This window comes from Strongylocentrotus purpuratus, unplaced genomic scaffold (genome assembly GCF_000002235.5).
Source record: "Strongylocentrotus purpuratus isolate Spur 01 unplaced genomic scaffold, Spur_5.0 spur5_scaffold_2, whole genome shotgun sequence".
NCBI classification, from domain to species: domain Eukaryota; kingdom Metazoa; phylum Echinodermata; class Echinoidea; order Camarodonta; family Strongylocentrotidae; genus Strongylocentrotus; species Strongylocentrotus purpuratus.
Window position 1 is genome coordinate 39867516 of NW_022145605.1, and position 18890 is coordinate 39886405.

The following is an 18890-nucleotide window of genomic DNA, read 5'->3' on the forward strand; positions in this document are numbered from 1 at the left end:
GCTCTCCACTCCCTCTTTTCTCTCCTCTCTTGCGCTTTGAATCCCCTTCCGTTTCCTGTCAGTCATTAATTTTACAGTCAAATTTGGTATCAGTATGATATTACATGGTATTTTCTAGCACAAAATATTCATGTAACATAATTAATAATTTAAATCATGTGATATTTTTTAAGTAAAAGCTGTGTTTTTAGTTAGGTTCTTACCCGCAATGCTGCAGTGGTGATGGTGTTATCGTTTTAGATTTCATTGAACCCCTATGCAACAGGCAGGCATTTGATCTGACACACACACACACACAAACACAACACAACACAAACATCCACGCACGCACACACTGACGTACAATGCCAAACTCTTCTTATTTAATGCTTTGAAATAGCTGTCATTTTCTCTTAATTTATTAGTATATTATTATATTAAAGTAGATATATCATTCTCCTTTAACATTTCTAAAACAAATAATAACAGTTACTCAGTTCAAAATACGCAATTTCCATTTTTTCAGCAGATGTTTCCGCATTTATTCATCAAATAATAGTATATAATATAATTGATTAACACAAAGAGTGACAACTTAAATACACACAAATAGAAAATGCATAATTGAAAGCTTGAAAGTGCCAAGGTAAGTAAAAATTAATCAAGATAAATGCAGAGGCCAACTATCATAAGCAAGAATGCTTGATATTATTTCCTATCAATATATATTATTTTTTAAACAACACACTTTCTTCCATAATATTCTTAAAACAGACACATGATAGTACTTTTCTTTAAACTGTACCATTAAATCTGACACTGTATGAAGCAAGAATAAAGAAAAGAAATCACAAAAACTCAAGAAATTCAGGTATTATACGTCATGAATACTAAATACTAAAAAAATGAGTAGTGAATACGAGCAGAGCCAAAATGCATTTTTTAAAAATGAAGGAGAAAACGGACAGTAGACAGTCGAAACTAAAAAAAGTTGCTGGTTGTGGGTCATTGACCTAAACAGTCAGTAGTGAATATCATGACTGCAGTTTTGACCAATCAGAGGCCTCGAATCTTTATATTCGTTATATAATACCAACTACATTTAGTTAATGAATACTTGAAGCTCCTCAGATGGATGGTCAAATCATTTCTAAGGCAGTATAGTCTATATTCCTCACTGCTTGATTGAAGGTGTTTTCCATTTGGTATTTTCGAGTGTTTTTATTGGCGGCTTCAGTAATGTTTCAGGACGCAACTGCTTTCATTTTGATCATTGTATCAATATGTTGTACTGGAGGGCGCTGTGGTAAGTAATAAATAGGGTAAAGTTTACTACCAAACATTTATCTAAATGTAAACTGGGAGTAACTGTACTACAATCACTTACATTTTTTAATATATAAATATAATGCTTTCTGTGAGAAATTTCAATTATTCAAACATATTTGTGTATTGCTTTTCAAAACAGATCGATCAATCGATCTCATTTACTGGGTGTAAGCCCAAATATGTTTAATCACTTACATGTAGTCCCATATACGTATAAGGCCCCATCAATTTCGCCTTTAATGTCATGTAGCTCATCTAATTATATAAAATATCAAAATATACGAAATGAAATAATATTGAAATAAAAAAGAGCATCTCGCTTCGAGAATTTGCTATAGCGGTTTAAGAATATTGGTAATTTCATGTTCTATTGGGTGCAATAGAACCCCCGTGTAATTTTCAGAATTACTTAGCTTAAGAACTATAAACTGTATTACTTTTCCAGACCGATGGACCTTTAGTGTAATGCAACAATTGATGATCATTAATTCGATGCTATTTTCTGAATTATACAAATTCTGTTATAGGAATCGTTTTTTCCAAAGAAAACTTTGGAAGAACGATGCCCTTTCCCTTTACTTGTTAAAAAGAAGTATATGGAACTATACATGCAAGCTAAGCCAAGGGGTTGCAATAAGAAAATTATGGGGACGCAGGCACCCCCAACACACACACTTTTTTTTTTTTAATAGTTTTTTTTTTATTGATTCCAAACAATACAAATTAGTTTTTAGAAATAAAGTACTTTTTTTCCCTTGACATAATTCAAAACATTTACATTACATACATTGTACAATTGATGAAAACAAAAATGAAATCAGTTGTATCATAAAAAAATAACCCCATCCAACCAAATACACTACTACTACTACTACCCACCCCCACCCTCCCCATCGTGCGACACACACTCCATCCGACCACACTTCCACCACACACTGTTCCTAGCCCCCTCAGAATACCCCAAATTGGAGCGACAGACAAAACCGAAACAATCTATTTAAACTTTTAAAACAAAATCATTTAAACGAGACTACAATAGTCCAGTGTAAAAAGTTCATGAAAACTTTACTTGTTCCCACTTCTGTAAATGTAAGGCCAATTTACCTGCCCTCCCTGCAATATTCTTTTCTTCTTCCCTAAATTTTAACAGTTCTTTTTGAAATTCCCCCAAAGACAATATTACGGACTTTCCCCTGCATCTATATATCCAATATTTCAATGCAAAAATAATTGTATAAAACATTTTTTTTAGTGGGGAGTTACCAGACAACCCTAAATGAATATGTTATAACATATCAGAAACATAGTTTTACTGTACACATTTATAGCATCATGATCAAGGGCGTCAATCCGAGTTTGAGCTTGGGGGGGGGGGGACACAATTACATGTCACCTTAACAGTTACTTTCAAGATTAATTTCAGAGTTTGATCTCTCACAGCAAATAATTATAGAACGATGTAGTTTAAACAGAACCTCTGCAGAGCGCGCGCTTATCTGGAATGTGATGGTGCGGTTAGCATTTGATGTAACATTGGCTGCTTTCTGCTTTGTATCAGAGTATCAAAGCTGCTTATTGATGTTCTCCCAGACTATTTAAACCGCAAAAGTGATCGACAATCAACTCTTTGCAAAGTGCGCGCTTCTCTGGAATGTGACGGTGCGGTTAGCATTAGATGTAACATGGGCGGCTTTCTGCTTTGTATCAAAGTATCAAAGTATCGAGCCCACAAGAAAGTGAAATTGTTTGAAATATGCTTTTGTAGGAAATTACATTTTATAGTAGTCATTGCCACGTTAAAAATGTCCATCAATCTTCAGAATGGATGGGGAAGTAGGGGCGGAGGACTCACAGCGTGATATCTAATCCTCTTTTTTTTTTTGGGGGGGGGGGGGGCTGTGATGAATTTTCTTTTTATTTAATGATTACACCATCGAGCCACAACTCGGCCTATAATTATTCATGGCCAAACTACTCGATTTTAGACATTATTTTGACCCAGAAGTTTGCTCAGTACCAGTATCACTTGCTAAGACAAAGGCATATAAGGGGGAAGCAGCCGGGTCACTATGCCCCCAAAAGAAGGATACACCCCCCCCCCCCCCGTCTGCCCTCGGAAATAATCGGGCAAAAAGTCCCAATTTCGGGCAGAAAGGTAAATAAAAGTTACAGAAAGAAGAAAATAAAGCAGCGCTGAAATTATTGACTGCAGAGCATCCTTCGTTATATCTTTTCGATAAGCCAAATATAAAAACATTACCAATATTCAACCTGTAACATGCTTTTTTTTATATATTTTACCTCTAACATTTTTACCTCTGACATTTTTACCTCTGACATTTTTTCCTCTGACATTTTTACACCGAGCCTACAATAGTCTTTTCACCCACATTACCCGTTGGGTTTTTACAAACGAGTCAAAATTAGTCATTCGTAACTCTTCTTCATCATAACCTTGATACAATATTAATCTTTTAATTCGATCTTTCCCATTCCATATAAATTCAAAACATATTTTCTGTATTTCCGATATGACCCACTTTGGAACCACTAGTGAAGCAAAAACGTAATTTAATTTATATAAAGCATATGATTTTAATACAAGAATTTTTCCAAACACCGTAAGGTCCATCTGTTTCCACCTTCTGAGAAGTCTTTTTATCTTGCTTAAAATTTGCTTATAATTCAATTCCTCTCTTATTCTGACGTCTAACGCAAAATACACTCCCAAAATCTTAATTTCTTTCACCACATTCCCGAAGGGAAGTTTTTCTGATTTGTCTTTTTTTATCCCCAATTTCATAATATTAGTTTTGTCCGCATTAACCCGTCAACCACTTATTTTCTTAAATAACGTATAAATCTCCTTTACTCTTTCTACGGATTCTTTATTTCTAACAAATATTGTCATGTCATCTGCATATAAAACTTTGTTTGACTTCAATTCCTCCAATATTAACGCCTTTAATAGCCTCATCATTCCTCACTACTGTTGCCAATATCTCAATAGCGAGAATAAATAAATAGGGCGAGAGTGGATCTCCTTGTCTAACCCCTTGCTTAATATCAAAATACCCAGTAGCAAAACCCCTAATCATAACACAGCTACTTATATTACTGTAAATAATTTTTACCCATGAACAAAATGAGGGACCGAACCCAAACCTTTCTAAGACTCTAAAGAGGAAAGTATAAGATACGGAATCGAATGCTTTTTCGAAATCAACCGCAATCAAATAACTACTGGCTTTATCATCTGACTCCTCATTTAAAAAACACAACATATCATCAATTTAACGTACCGCTTCTCCAATATTACGATTATTCATGTAGCCCTCCTGGTCTACGTGTATGACTTCCTCAAGTACTCCTTTAATTCTTGTAGCTAACACCTATTAACATTTAATAACGTGATCGGCCTATAATTTGTTATGTATCGAGGGTCTTCCCATTCCTTTTCAATCAAAGTAATGACCCCTTGTTTTTGTGATATGGATAAACTCCCCATGACATAACATTCATTTAAAGCATCTAGCAAAATATTTCCGATACTTAACCAAAACGTAATATAAAATTCAACTGTAAGGCCATCATTGCCAGGAGACTTGTTTAATTTCATAGCCTTCAATACCTTTAAGCACTCCTCTTTTGTTATTTTTACCTTCGCATTCTTTCCTTCCATTTTTACTTAATTTTTTAACATTTTTGAAAAACAAATTGTTCGTGTCCTTATTAAAAACACTTAATTTTTCCGCATATAAATTTGAATAAAACTTCCTAATCATCGCCAAAATTATGTTCCTATCATATTCAACACATTCATTTTCATCATACAATTCCCTTTCCACTGTTTCCCTCTTATTAGACAAACACGCACGCACCCTAACACACACACACACACACACGCACACACGCACACGCATACACATACAAACTATATTCTTCATTGATTAACTCCCAAAGGTTCTTTCTATCCTATAATGGTATTTCTGGAAAATTATTATCTGAATTGCTAAAAATTACATCATTAATCCAACGTGTCCCATATACAGAATGTAATCTTCGATTTAGTAAAACTTTACATATCAATTCATTAATTTCTTACCTTGTCGAATCAATGTTTCAACTTTGCAATAATGTAAATAAAGTTCGTTTTTAAAATCAATGAATATCTACTCTAAGCAAAACTGTTTAGGTAGGGTACCTTAACAGGATCTTGAAACGCCGAACAAACCCCGGTGTGTGCAGCTGAATATAAAATGACGTCCTATTTTGTTTACAAGCGACAAATTCCTTTATTTTTGTATCGCTGCATTTTTCATCAAAATAAAACCATGCGCGGGGTTTATTATACATTTAGCCTGACGGTAGTGAAGTAAGAGAAAGAACTTGAGAGAAAATGTGTGAGATGTCATGGGACATCGTCTGCTTGTGCAAGTCATGTCCAAACTGTGATCTCACACATCTCAGCAGCGTTCGGAGAGCTCTTCAAGTGCTATGCCGGGGCTGTATTTAAGTGTTTTGTAATTTATAATAATCATTACTTCGAATGTTTCCAAGCATTAAATTTTGATAACCTTGTCTATCTACTCTAAGCAAAACTGTTTAGGTAGGGTACCTTAACAGGATTTAAGAGCTAACTAACTGCATTGCCATTTAACTTGCAAGTAAAGTATATTAACTTTCGCTTTGTGGTCCAGATATCCCAAAACATATCCCTAAACGAAAGGAGCTTTAACAAATATGCTCCGAGTTAATTCTCTTCTCGCTTCTTCCTACTTGCTCTGATATCTTTTTAGTTGTTAATGTTACTGTTGTTGTTGTTTTGTTTATTGTGTATTTTAAACTATTGTTGTTATTGTTTATCATTACTATATACATTTTATACAATTTTACCTCATCGTAATCGTTCATCTTTCCGTCCCTCACAGTTCCCAGTCATTATTGTAATCTTTGTTTTCAATAGTCCCCACTCTTATTCCTACAGCAACGACCGAACCCATGACTAACCCAACAACACTGACACCTGTACAGGCGGAAACTCTGACATCTCAACCCACTGTTGGTAAAAAAAAAAGGTTGTTTCATTGTTGTTGTGTTTGTTGTTGATGTTGTTGTTCTTTTGCTTGTTCTTGATCTTCTTGGGATTTTTTCGTAGAGGGGAAGATATATCAGTAAGTTTGTAGTACTTTAGATGATAATCGTGCTATTATTTTCACGTTTATTTATTTGTCGGTTACACCATGTTGCCTGTAGAAACTCGAAGACGTTATGAACTCAATAGCTATTTAACCTCGAAGACAAAATTAATGAAAAGACAATTATGTGTTGTTTACTACCGCAATGGATTAGGCATATCTTTTTCTTTTAAATAAAGATAGCAATCGAAGAGATAAAAGCAACAAACGATACCAGCATCAGTTAAAGCATATGCATATACAAGTCATGTACGTAGATGAGAACAATAGAGGGGGGGGGGGGCTGATTATGATCAAATAGTGGACGAGCCAACCGAGGCCAACAAATTGCCAAATGATATCCTTGTTTATGAATGAAACATCCATCTAAACCAATGAAAGGGGAATAAAGAAAATAGATACATTGTGAATATTTTCACCAGTAGGATAATTGAAAGGTAATGCAATTGACAGTAGGCCTAGACTGTTTATGAAACAGATATCACTCGAAGACATCATTTATACAAGAAGTGCCAGAGTCGGAAATGTGGTGCTTAAGTGGTTTTAACACTTGGCAGTTGATGTATAGGTTTAAGATTCGAGTCTCGGTCCTGCACGGATATACATGAAGGGTATTTCTGGTTCATATTTTGACACAGGATTTTTTTTTTGGTAAAGATGGGAACATTGGATGCTAACAGGGAATAAGTTGAAGCAGTTTAAAGTTGTTGCTTTTGCTTTTTTATGCAAAATAGTAATTGTGTCACTTTTGTAATTAATGATGTGTAAAACTTATTTCCAGACATCGATATTTCTTTGCACTGCAAACATTTTTTTGCTCAAAGAAATGTCTTCATAATTTGTAGACATATCGCTCCGGTTGTCTCATTTTCGCTCGCTGGAACATTGCCAGCACAAACCACTGACCTCTACCTCCTGGACGGATCATCGCCCATTCCTATTCACTATACGTTACGTACTAAAAGGCTGTATTGTCTGACCGTTCATGAATATTCATGTTTTTGCTTACCTCGGCAAAATGTTTTCTTTTACTAAATGGAAAAATTACGGTGGGGGGGTTGGATGAAATGGACTAAATGAACCAAGCAGAAGAGATCTATGATAATTCATGCTTCTTATCCTTCGTGTGCTTGACCTATAATCTTAAAATCGCTTGGCAAACTGAGTCCAAAGTTCGACTTGTTTCACATGTGTATTATAGGCAATGACGAGCTTGCAACCCATTTTGATCAAATTACGGTGGGTGAACTTTCAAAAGTCAATGGGACATGCGGGTTCCAATGAAAGAGCTAGTGAAAACGTACGTCGGGGTTGATGTGCTTTTCGTTTTAACAAAAAAAAGAAGATTTTTTAACGATTTTGGGGGGGTAAAATTCCAACATGTTAAGCTGCTGACTCTGACGATAGGGGGCGTTGTGTAATGAGACTAAACGGAGCGATATGCATACAATTAAAATACCAATGAGTGATGTCCAGTAACTTTATTGAGTTAAAAGACTATTCAGCTCTGGCCAATTTGTAATATTTTTTATGATACATGACTTTTGTAAGAACACATTAATCTATTTCATTTAAGCCAAGTTTCTTTCTTTCAAAATAGGTCCTTTACAGGATGCTAGCCCTGTAGGCCTAGAAAGTGGGGCAATCCCAGATTCGAGCTTGACAGCTTCTAGTGAGTATGACACCAACCACGGTTCGCGCCGAGGACGATTAAACATAGTTCAAGTCAGAGGCCTGTTCGGAGGATGGTCTGCCAAAACAAAAGATTTAAACCAATGGATTCAGGTCAGTCTCTATTCCTGAATTTCTTTCTTGCTTGTTTGAAGTTTGTCTCACCTCATCACACGCTCAACCAAGAGATTAAACAAAAAAAGATTCCGTCAAATATTAATTCCTTCCGAAAATACTGACAGACTGAATATTTTGAACTACATATATGTATCATTTAATCCCGACGTATTCAGGGCTCATGATCTACAGCATTTTCAATTATACATGTATTAATTTAGTATTTGATGCACACATCCATGCAGTCCGAGCGATGAGCCGTATTACTACAGATACATATTCACAAATAGTCATAAATACTTCCGATCAAGCGTGCAAGAAAAGGCTATCCCACAATTGAACCACGTGACCAATCAACATCTGCATTCTATTGCAGAACTTTCTTTAGGAAAGGAACGCAGTTTTAATAAAATAAACCAAAAAATATCAGAATATGGCAAACAGTTTCCCCAACTCCCTTTCAGAAAAAGAAAAAAAAAAAAAAAAAAAAGAAGAAAAACAAGATTCAAATGACGAAAATCAAAAAACTAATTTTCAGAGCAGCCGACAGACTAAAATGAGGCTCTTTCTAAATTATTGCTAACAAGATTTCAAGATTTCAAATTCATTCATGTCTCCAACAAAACATTACAAATCAATTATAAGCATTTAAAACAAATTTAAGTAATACATGTTGGAAACAGGGGTCCACTAAAAAGCAATGGTTGTACAAGTATGAACACCTCAAATGAAACTTAGGAATAATGAGTAATTAAATTAACTAATCTGTAACTACAAAAGGAACTACAAAATAGGGGGGAAAGGGGGGATGCCAACAGAGACGAGAAAGGGATAAGACAATACTTTACACGACAAAGATAGAAGAACCCGGTCATTATACAAAGAGTAGACAATGACAAAAAGAAGTGAGATATCGAGGGTACAGAAAATAATACTAAATGATGAGCTGCATGTGGGGTTGAAAAGGGGATAAGGAAAGAGAAATGCGCGTTAGAAAGGAAATAAGCATGAGAAGGAACAATATTGAATTACATCTTGAGTCAGTGAGCGGAGAACGATTAACGATTGCTAAATATTTTCTTGAGGAATTGACGAAGTAACTCATGTAGGGTTATATATAGATGTCCTGTTAATACACAAAAATGGTATATATTTATATATGAATATATATATACATGAACATTAAAAAAAATCCCCAAAAAATATTATCTTCAACGTCATTTTATTCAAATCTCGGGTTGATCTTTTAGCTACGTACAACATCGTAGGAGTGGCAACGCAAGGTCGTCAGGACCAGTTCCAGTGGGTATCCAGCTTCAAGATTGCCTGCAGTATGAATAGTATTACATTTGATACAGTGAAAGACCCGAATAACACCGACAACGACAACGTACGTACTGATTTACTCATCCTTCAACCCGTATCAGTTATTTGGTCGATTACCGGTCACGTGAAATTTGTTTATTGAGCGTTTCTCAATTACTTTTATTTTTCATGATGTTAATCATAGCATTTATCTCTCTTTGAAATTACACTTTATTCTATTCTCAAGTGATTGATCTAGCGTGTTTTCCTCAGATCTTTGCCGGCAATAGTGACCGAAACACCGTGATTTACAATCGCTTTCCCGTGCCAATGTTGTGCCGATATGTTCGCCTGTTACCTTACACTTGGCGTAAACGTATTTCTCTTCGTATGGAGCTCTTTGGGAAACCCCTTGGTGAGTTCCTCCTTCATTTAAACAAAGAAAGGGTAAAATGTTATGTAGTGTCTATATATATTAGATGAGCTAGTTTATCAGGGTGACGGTCCCGGGCTCTTGCCAGCAGAAACGACCCGGAAATGTTCGGGGGGGGGGGCTGGGAGTCTAGGTTTACAGAGTAAGGACTATAACTACTCAGGTTATGAAATGCTTTAGAATGAAAAAAATTATTTACTTTTGTCATTTAAATATTGGAAATATTAACAAATGAATGGAGAAAAAAAATCCCAGAACAGTGAAACTTCGAGAAAAATATGAAAAAAGAAGTAAAAAGAAGGAAAAAAAAGAAGAAGAAAAAAAAATATAAAAAAATAAAAGAGAATTAAAAAGAAAAAAAATAATATTTAAACTCAACTTTTCATCAACGCTACAGTCATTTCAGTAGATTTAAGCATAACATTTTAGCCAGAGAAAGACGTTCTGCCTGCAATGATTTCTTTGATTGTTTACGAAATGTCTTCGAAATTTGCTGACATACAAATACAATGCCAATGAGTGAGGTCCAGTAGCTTTATTGAGTTTGAAGACTATGCAGCTCCGGCCAATATGTATTATTTATACGTACATGACTTTTGTTAGGATGGATGAATCTATTTCGTTTATAAAGCCATAGTTTCTTTCTTTGAAAATAAGGTCCTATCCAGGATGCTAGCCCTGTAGGCCTAGAAAGTGGGGCAATCCCAGATTCGAGCTTGACAGCTTTTAGTGAGTGGGACGCCAACCACGGTCCGCGTCGAGGACGGTTAAACGTAGTTCAAGTCGGAGCCCTATTCGGAGCATGGACTGCCAAAACAAACGATTTAAACCAATGGATTCAGGTCAGTCTCTTTTCCTGATTTTTGTTCTTGTTTGTTTGAAGTTTATCTCACCTCATTACACGCTCAACCAAGAGATTAAACAAAAAAAGGTTCCGTCAAATATTAATTCCTTCCAAAAATACTGACAGACAGAATATTTTGAACTACATATATGTATCATTTAATCCCGACGTATTCAGGGCTCATGATCTACAGCATTTTCAATTATACATGTATTAATTTAGTATTTGATGCACACATCCATGCAGTCCGAGCGATGAGCCGTATTACTACAGATACATATTCACAAATAGTCATAAATACTTCCGATCAAGCGTGCAAGAAAAGGCTATCCCACAATTGAACCACGTGACCAATCAACATCTGCATTCTATTGCAGAACTTTCTTTAGGAAAGGAACGCAGTTTTAATAAAATAAACCAAAAAATATCAGAATATGGCAAACAGTTTCCCCAACTCCCTTTCAGAAAAAGAAGAAAAAAAAAAAAAAAAAAAGAATAAAAACAAGATTCAAATGACGAAAATCAAAAAACTAATTTTCAGAGCAGCCGACAGACTAACATGAGGCTCTTTCTAAATTATTGCTAACAAGATTTGAAGATTTCAAATTCATTTATGTTTCCAACAAAACATTACAAATCAATTATAAGCATTTAAAAAAAAAATTAAGAAATACATGTTGGAAACAGAGGGTTCACTAAAAAGCAATGCTTGTACAAGTATGAACACCTCAAATGAAACTTAGGAATAATGAGTAATTAAATTAACTAATCTGTAACTACAAAAGGAAGTACAAAATAGGCGAAAGAAAAAGGGGGATGCCAACAGAGACGAGAAAGGGATAAGACAATACTTTACACGGCAAAGATAGAAGAACCCGGTCATAATACAAAGAGTAGACAATGGCAAAAAGGAGTGAGAGATCGAGGGTACAGAAAATAATACTAAATGATGAGCTGCATGTGGGGTTGAAAAGGACATAAGGAAAGAGAAATGCGCGTTATAAAGAAAATAAGCATGAGAAGGAACAATATAATAAATCGAATTACATCTTGAGTCAATGAGCGGAGAACGATTAACTATTGCTAAATATTTTCTTGAGGAATTGACGAGGTAACTCATGTGGGGTTGTATATAGATGTCCTGTTAATACAAACAAAATGGTATATATATATATATATATATACATGAACATTAACAAAAATCTAAAAAATCTATTATCTTCAACGTCTTTATCATTCAAATCTCAGGTTGATCTTTTAGCTACGTACACCATCGTAGGAATGGCAACGCAAGGTCGTCAGGACCAGTTCCAGTGGGTATCCAGCTTCAAGATTGCCTGCAGTTTGAATAGTATTACCTTTGATACAGTGAAAGACCCGAATACCATCGACAACGACAACGTACGTACCGATTTACTCATCCTTCGACCCGTATCAGTTAATTGGTCGATTACCGGTCACGTGTGATTCGTTTATTGAGCGTTTCTCAATTTCTTTTATTTGTCATGATGTTAATCATAGCATTTATCTCTCTCTCTTTGAAATTACACTTTATTCTATTCTCAAGTAATTGATCTAGCGTGTTTTCTTCAGATCTTTGCCGGCAATAGTGACCGAAACACCGTGATTTACAATCGCTTTCCCGTGCCAATGTTGTGCCGATATGTTCGCCTGTTACCTTACACTTGGCGTGAACGTATTTCTCTTCGTATGGAGCTCTTTGGAGAACTTCTTCGTGAGTTTCAATCACCTTCATTCGTATAAAGAAAGGGTAGAATGTGACATAGTATATTTATATTAAATGAGCTAGTGTATCAGGGTGACGGTCCCGGGCTTTTGCCCGAGGAAACACGTACCCAAGAAATGGGGGATGTTCACGGTTTACAGAGTAAAGACAACAACTTATCAGGTTCTCTAATGTTGTAGAATACAAAACATTATTGAGTTTTACCGTTTAATCATTAAATTAGAACAAATGAGAAGAAGAGAAACATCCCAGAACTGTGAAAGTTCGAGAAAAATATGAAAACAAACAACAACAAAAATCATAGTTGTAAGGCAACTTTAAATCAGCTCTACAGTCATGTCAGTAGATTTAAAGGACAAGTCCACTCGAAAAATAACTTACTTTCAAAAAAAGCAGAAAAATCAGACAAACCAATCAAAAAAAAGTTTGAGCAAGATCGGATAACTAATAAGTAAGTTATAAATTTTTGAAAAAGTATGTAAAACTATGGAACAATGAGAATCGCAACACAAATTGACAAGATGGTTATCAATTTATGACGTCATGTCCTCACAACTTATCAATTGCTTTACATAGTTTAATCCCATTAATTTCCCTTTTTATCCCCAAAACTTGATTTCCCAATACCTTTGCCCAGGTTATATGATTTGTATCATATTGCGTTCATGACATTTCCCAAAAACTTTTATGAATTTTGAAGAATTGATACTATTTTCTGAATATTGTATTTCATAATTATTGATTTTTATATAAATAGTTTATCAAAATTCAATTTTCTCATGATTTAACTTGACAAAAATTACTCTTTATTTGTGCATCCACACAAACACATAATTACTAACAATCTAACTTGGATGCTGGTGTGAAGAAATAAGATTCTTAGGGTGAAAATAGAAAATTTATATTATCAATGTACAGAAAATAATTAGTGGATAGTGAGGACCATATGTCACAGATTCATGAGTGAGTTGCCAATTTGTGTAGTGATTTTCAAAGTTTTTCATGGCACTAAAAATTCATAACTTTCTTATTAGTTATCCGATTCAGCTCAAACTTATTTTGATTGGTTTTTCTGATTTGTCTGGTTCTATTGAAAGTAAGTTATTTTTCGAGTGGACTTGGGCTTTATAATGTGGGGTTGTTTAGCTGTATGGTTAGTACTCAAATGAAGACACATAGAGAAACATCAGAGTGAAGTTGCAATCCAGCATGACTGGTTATATTGTGTATAGAAGAGCCCATACACCACAGTGTACATTAACTGTGTGTATGTGTGTATAGCATGTAGCATTGAGTCAATGTATAAGATCACATATTACATCCCCCTTACAGAAAAATAAACTGAGTCCATAATGTCCAAACTTGAAGTATCCAAAGATGAAGTCCTATCAATAAGTCAGTTTTTCTGGCTTCTTGATTACCCGGCCACTGCGGGTGGTCTGCTGGTGGTTGGGGATTGGGACAGGGTTTGGGCCAGGGTTTGGGCCAGGGTTTGGGGCAGGGGTTGGGGCAGGAGAACCTCTGATGTCGGGCGTTGGATCAAGCGTCATCTCTTCGCGTGTATGAGGATCGGGTGTCTTGGTTACCTCCTCATCATGATGGATACGCCTGGGCTCAATATCAGCGAGGTGTTGCCGGTTTCTGCGTAGCACCCTTCCATTAGGCGTCTCGACGAGATATGACCTAGGCTCATGGCATTGCTCACGAACAGTAGCTGTTATCCAGTGACGTGATGTCTGGTCTTGGACTCTCACAAGCTGCCCAGGTGAGAGTGGTGCTAGGTCATGGGCTGATTTGTCGTGATGATACTTCTGGCTCTGCTGTCGAAGCTGCATACGATGGTTAACATCATCACGACCAGGGGAGTTGTTGCGGATTCGAGTTGGTAAGTTGTCCTTCATCTTCCTCCCGTAAAGAAGCTCAGCTGGGCTTGGTATGCGGCTGTCAATGGGAGTGGCACGGATACATAGTAGAGCCATGTTGGGGTCGATGCCACTCGCTTTAGCTTTCTTGAGCGTATTCTTGACAGTTTGAATCATTCGCTCAATGAAGCCATTTGACCTGGGGTAGTGGGGAGAGGAAGTAACATGGCTGAATCCCCACTGTGTAGCAAAATCTCTGTATGTTGAGGAGTCAAAATGTCTTCCGTTGTCGCTAACGATTCTTTCTGGAACTCCTTGTTCTGCGAACACCTGACGGGTCGCATTGACTACTGCAGCACTGGTACACTCTTGAGGCATTTTCCGGATGAAAGGGAACTTTGAGAAGTAATCTGCAATGATGAGATAATTGTTCCCTTCAAAGTGAAATAAGTCTGTACCTAAGACTTGCCAGGATCGTGTAGGTATCTCGTGCTGGAGAAGAGTCTCATGGGGCTGCGAGGGCTTGTACTCTTGGCAGACTGAGCAGCCTTTCACCAGGACCTCGATATCGTCATTGATTGATTCCCAGTACACAGAAGCCTTAGCCCGAAGTCGTGTCTTCTCGATACCTTGATGACCTTCGTGAAGCTTGCTCAGTATGTACTCCCTCATGGAGTGTGGAATAAGGATTCGTTCACCATTCAGGATCAGTCCATCCTCAACTGCAAGTTGATCTCGAAAGGCCCAGTATCTCTGCAGCTGCAGTGGTAGCTCACGTCTCTTCTCTGGCCACCCTTTCACAATCACCGTCTGTAGTGCTGCAAACTCTGCATTCTTGGCTGTTTCCTCCTTCAACTGACTCAAACGGTCTGGAGCAAACTGTACAAAGTTGATTTGCAGGTCAAGGTGGATGTGTTCTGGAGGACCAAGAGGACGTCTGGATAGGCAGTCAGCTACTGGTACATCCTTACCAGGCTTGTAGACAATTGTCAGCTTGTATGGCTGTAGACGAAGTAACATACGCTGGAGTCTAGGTGGAGCCGCTGCCAGGTGCTTATACTGGATCATCTCCAGGGGCTTGTGGTCCGTCTCAACTATGAAACTTTTCCCGTACAGGAAGATGTGGAATCGTTCACAGCCGAAGACCACTGCAAGCAGCTCTCGCTCTATGTTGGCGTACCTCGTCTCTGCATCACTGAGGGCCTTTGATGCAAACGCGATACCCTTTCCATCCTGCAGTAGAGTCGCTCCCAAGCCCTGCAGAGAAGCATCTACCTGCAGTACCGTAGGCTTGTTAACATCGAAATACGCCCGAGTTGCATCGTGACATACCTTGTCACGTAAATCATTGAAGGCAGACTGGTGCGTTGGAGTCCATTGGAATTCAGCGTCCTGCTTCAAAAGACCACGTAGGCTTGCAGTCTGGGCTGAAAGATTTGGTATGAATGGGCTAAGGTAGGTTATCATACCAAGGAACTCACGAAGCTGGCTCTTGTTCTCAGGTGGAGACATTGACTTGATTGCCTCGACCTTGTGAGGATCCGGATGGACGCCATCTGCATCGTAGATCATACCGAAGAAGGAAATCTGGTTGACCTTTATGCTGCACTTGCCACTGTTGAACTGCAGACCGTACTTCACAGCTTTGGACATGAGGTGGTGCAGATTCTGATCGTGCTCTGCTTCACTCTTGCCGAACACAACAATATCGTCAGCGATCCCTATTGTGCCGGGGCAACCTTCGAGGATTTCGTCCATTCGCTGCTGGAATACATCCTGAGACATTGCTAGACCGAAAGGCATCCTGAGATATCTGTACCGTCCAAAGGGACTGTTGAAGGTAGTCAGAAGTGAACTGTCATGGTCGAGCTTGATAGACCAATAACCGTTCTTGGCATCGAGTTTGCTGAAGTGTCGAGCACCTGATAGCTTGTGTATCACCTCATCTGTCGTGATAGTGCGATAATGGCAACGTCGAATAGCTCGGTTGAGATCCTTGAGATCCAAGCAGACACGGAGTTTGCCATTCGACTTCCTTGAAACAGCGATGCTGCTGACCCATGCTGAAGGCTCAATGACTTTAGTGATCACGCCATTACCTTCCATGTCATCAAACTCACGCTTCAGTTCATCTCGTAGGTGGATTGGGCACCGTCTAGGAGCATGGACAACAGGCTGAACGTCTGGATCAAGAACAATACGATATTCTCCTGGGAAGTTGCCAATTTTGTCAAACTGGTCTGGATACTGCCTTACTAGGTCATCAGTAGAGCTTATCTGTGCTGAATGCTTGATCTCGTTGATGCGTGTGTGTAGAGTAAGCAGCTTCAGTTTCAAGCCTGTGTCACATCCGATAATCGCTGGACCCCTGGACTCAACGATGTAGAATGTAGCATAAAGCCAAGTTGAGTTGTTGAAACGACAGGGCAGCCGAACCGAACCGAAGTGCATCACTGGTGTTTCGTTGTAAGCGAACAACCGTGCACTTGAATTATGCACTGATTGAGGGTGAGGAACTCCATCCTTAGTGAGATGCCCAGGGTACATCCCTCGAAACATCCGAAGAGGAAGTGTGTTGCCCTCCGCACCGGAGTCAACCTTCGAACGCAGTTTCATTATGGTTCTCTCATCCCGTCTGACTTCCACGTACGCTATTGTTAGGTCGTCCCTGTCATCCACCTGCACAGCACTAATACCTGACACAATAATTCGATTGAACGACAGGACATCCACAGCGTCATTCAGTAGTGGGACCGCTGCTGCTGCTTCAATATTGTTCGTGCTTTGAATGGAGTGAACGTTCTTGCCTCCACGATGTGGCGTAGCGTATTTAGCTTTCTGCTTCCACTTCTGGGTACTTGAAGCTGGAGATCTCCCAGACCACTGTGTACTTGGAGCTGGAGACCGACAAACACTCCTCCAGTGATTCAACTTTCCACAGCTGTTACACTTGGTGCCATAAGCCGGACATGCTTCCCGTGGACTGCGAGCATGATTACCACTTGTTACTAGTGTTAGTCTTCCGACGAACTACATCAATCGATGCAGGCTGAATATGTGTCTGTACTTGCGCTAGTTGAGCCATGTGCATCTGCGATGCTTCAAATGTTCTACTCAGCTCAAGCATCTGTGTAAGAGTGAGGGACTTGTTCTTCCCTAGAAGATCTTTCTGGAGCTCAGGATATCTAGTGCCTGTGATGAACTGCTCAATGATGCGTTCTTGGAGCTCAGTGTCATCACGAAATTCACAGTCATATGCCTGCAGCTTCAGGCGCGAGATATAATCATCTGCACTTTCCCTCTCTTTCTGCACATATTTCTGAAGGTATAGCCTAGCTACACGGAAATTTGCCCTTGGCTTCAGTTGTGTCTCGAACTTCTCCCAAACAACAGTTGGATTCTTCTTATCGTCACCTTCCAGACCCCACGAGTTGTAAAGCTTGATACCCGTGGCACCAGTGAACAAAAGAACATGATCCACTTGCTTACCAATCGCAACATTCTTGACTGAGAAGTATAAGTCACACTGCTGATGAAAAATCTTAACAGCATTGGCTCTGTCGGGGTCTTCCCAATTCATGCGGGGTGTAAATGATTCATTCATAGTTCATACCAGCTACTCAAACTCCAATAGTAATGCAAATGTCAATGCACATTTTACTTACAGTAAAACCATCATATGGGACTGTAGAAAGGAGCACCTGTTGATCCCATGACAGTGTGTCAGTAAGATGGCCTCCAAAATCTCTCCAAAATGATGCAAAGTTCACAAATATTGTCCAGTAGGTTCTATATCGCTGCCACCATATAATGTGGGGTTGTTTAGCTGTATGGTTAGTACTCAAATGAAGACACATAGAGAAACATCAGAGTGAAGTTGCAATCCAGCATGACTGGTTATATTGTGTATAGAAGAGCCCATACACCACAGTGTACATTAACTGTGTGTATGTGTGTATAGCATGTAGCATTGAGTCAATATATAAGATCACATATTACAGGCTTTAAGCACAGCATCTCAGCCAAAGGAAGAAATACTGTCTCCAATTTTGTCTATTTTGCCCAATATTGTTTCACTTCGTGATAATGCAGTCTAATTATTGTTTTCTATTATGACATTGGTATTAAGGTTGTTACCAGAACCTTATGGAAGACCAATTTTAATTGAGCTATTCTGTACATGTATAATTAAGTGACTTCATTAAATGAGTTTATAAGAAAAATGATTAAATTAAAAACTTAATAAATATTCAAATATGTAAAAGAATAAATAAATGAATAATTAGATGAATAATGAAGTATTTCCTGCTTAACTCCAGTATCAACTGAAGCATCAACAACCATGGACACCACGATGAACGAATTACAGGTTAGAAACGGGTCACGTGATTTCATAGTTTAAGAT

General features: G+C 38.0%; 2 protein-coding genes across 2 annotated transcripts; one reads left to right on the top strand and one right to left on the bottom strand.

Moving 5' to 3' along the window:
• Nucleotides 1-7110: 7110 nt before the first annotated feature.
• LOC115926514 (lactadherin-like) lies at nt 7111-12640 on the top strand. Its single transcript, XM_030991291.1, has 7 exons — nt 7111-7117; nt 8107-8291; nt 9529-9684; nt 9873-10014; nt 10690-10874; nt 12125-12277; nt 12470-12640. Exons 1-7 carry the CDS (start codon nt 7111-7113, stop codon nt 12638-12640), a joined length of 999 nt encoding a protein of 332 aa, XP_030847151.1.
• A 1371-nt stretch (nt 12641-14011) lies between these two features.
• Nucleotides 14012-18065, bottom strand: LOC105441769 (uncharacterized protein K02A2.6-like). Its single transcript, XM_030991292.1, has 2 exons — nt 17553-18065; nt 14012-17515 (listed from the first exon to the last, which is right to left on the bottom strand). The coding sequence occupies exons 1-2, from the start codon at nt 18063-18065 to the stop codon at nt 14012-14014; spliced, it is 4017 nt and encodes a 1338-aa protein (XP_030847152.1).
• Between the last annotated feature and the right edge of the window lie 825 nt (nt 18066-18890).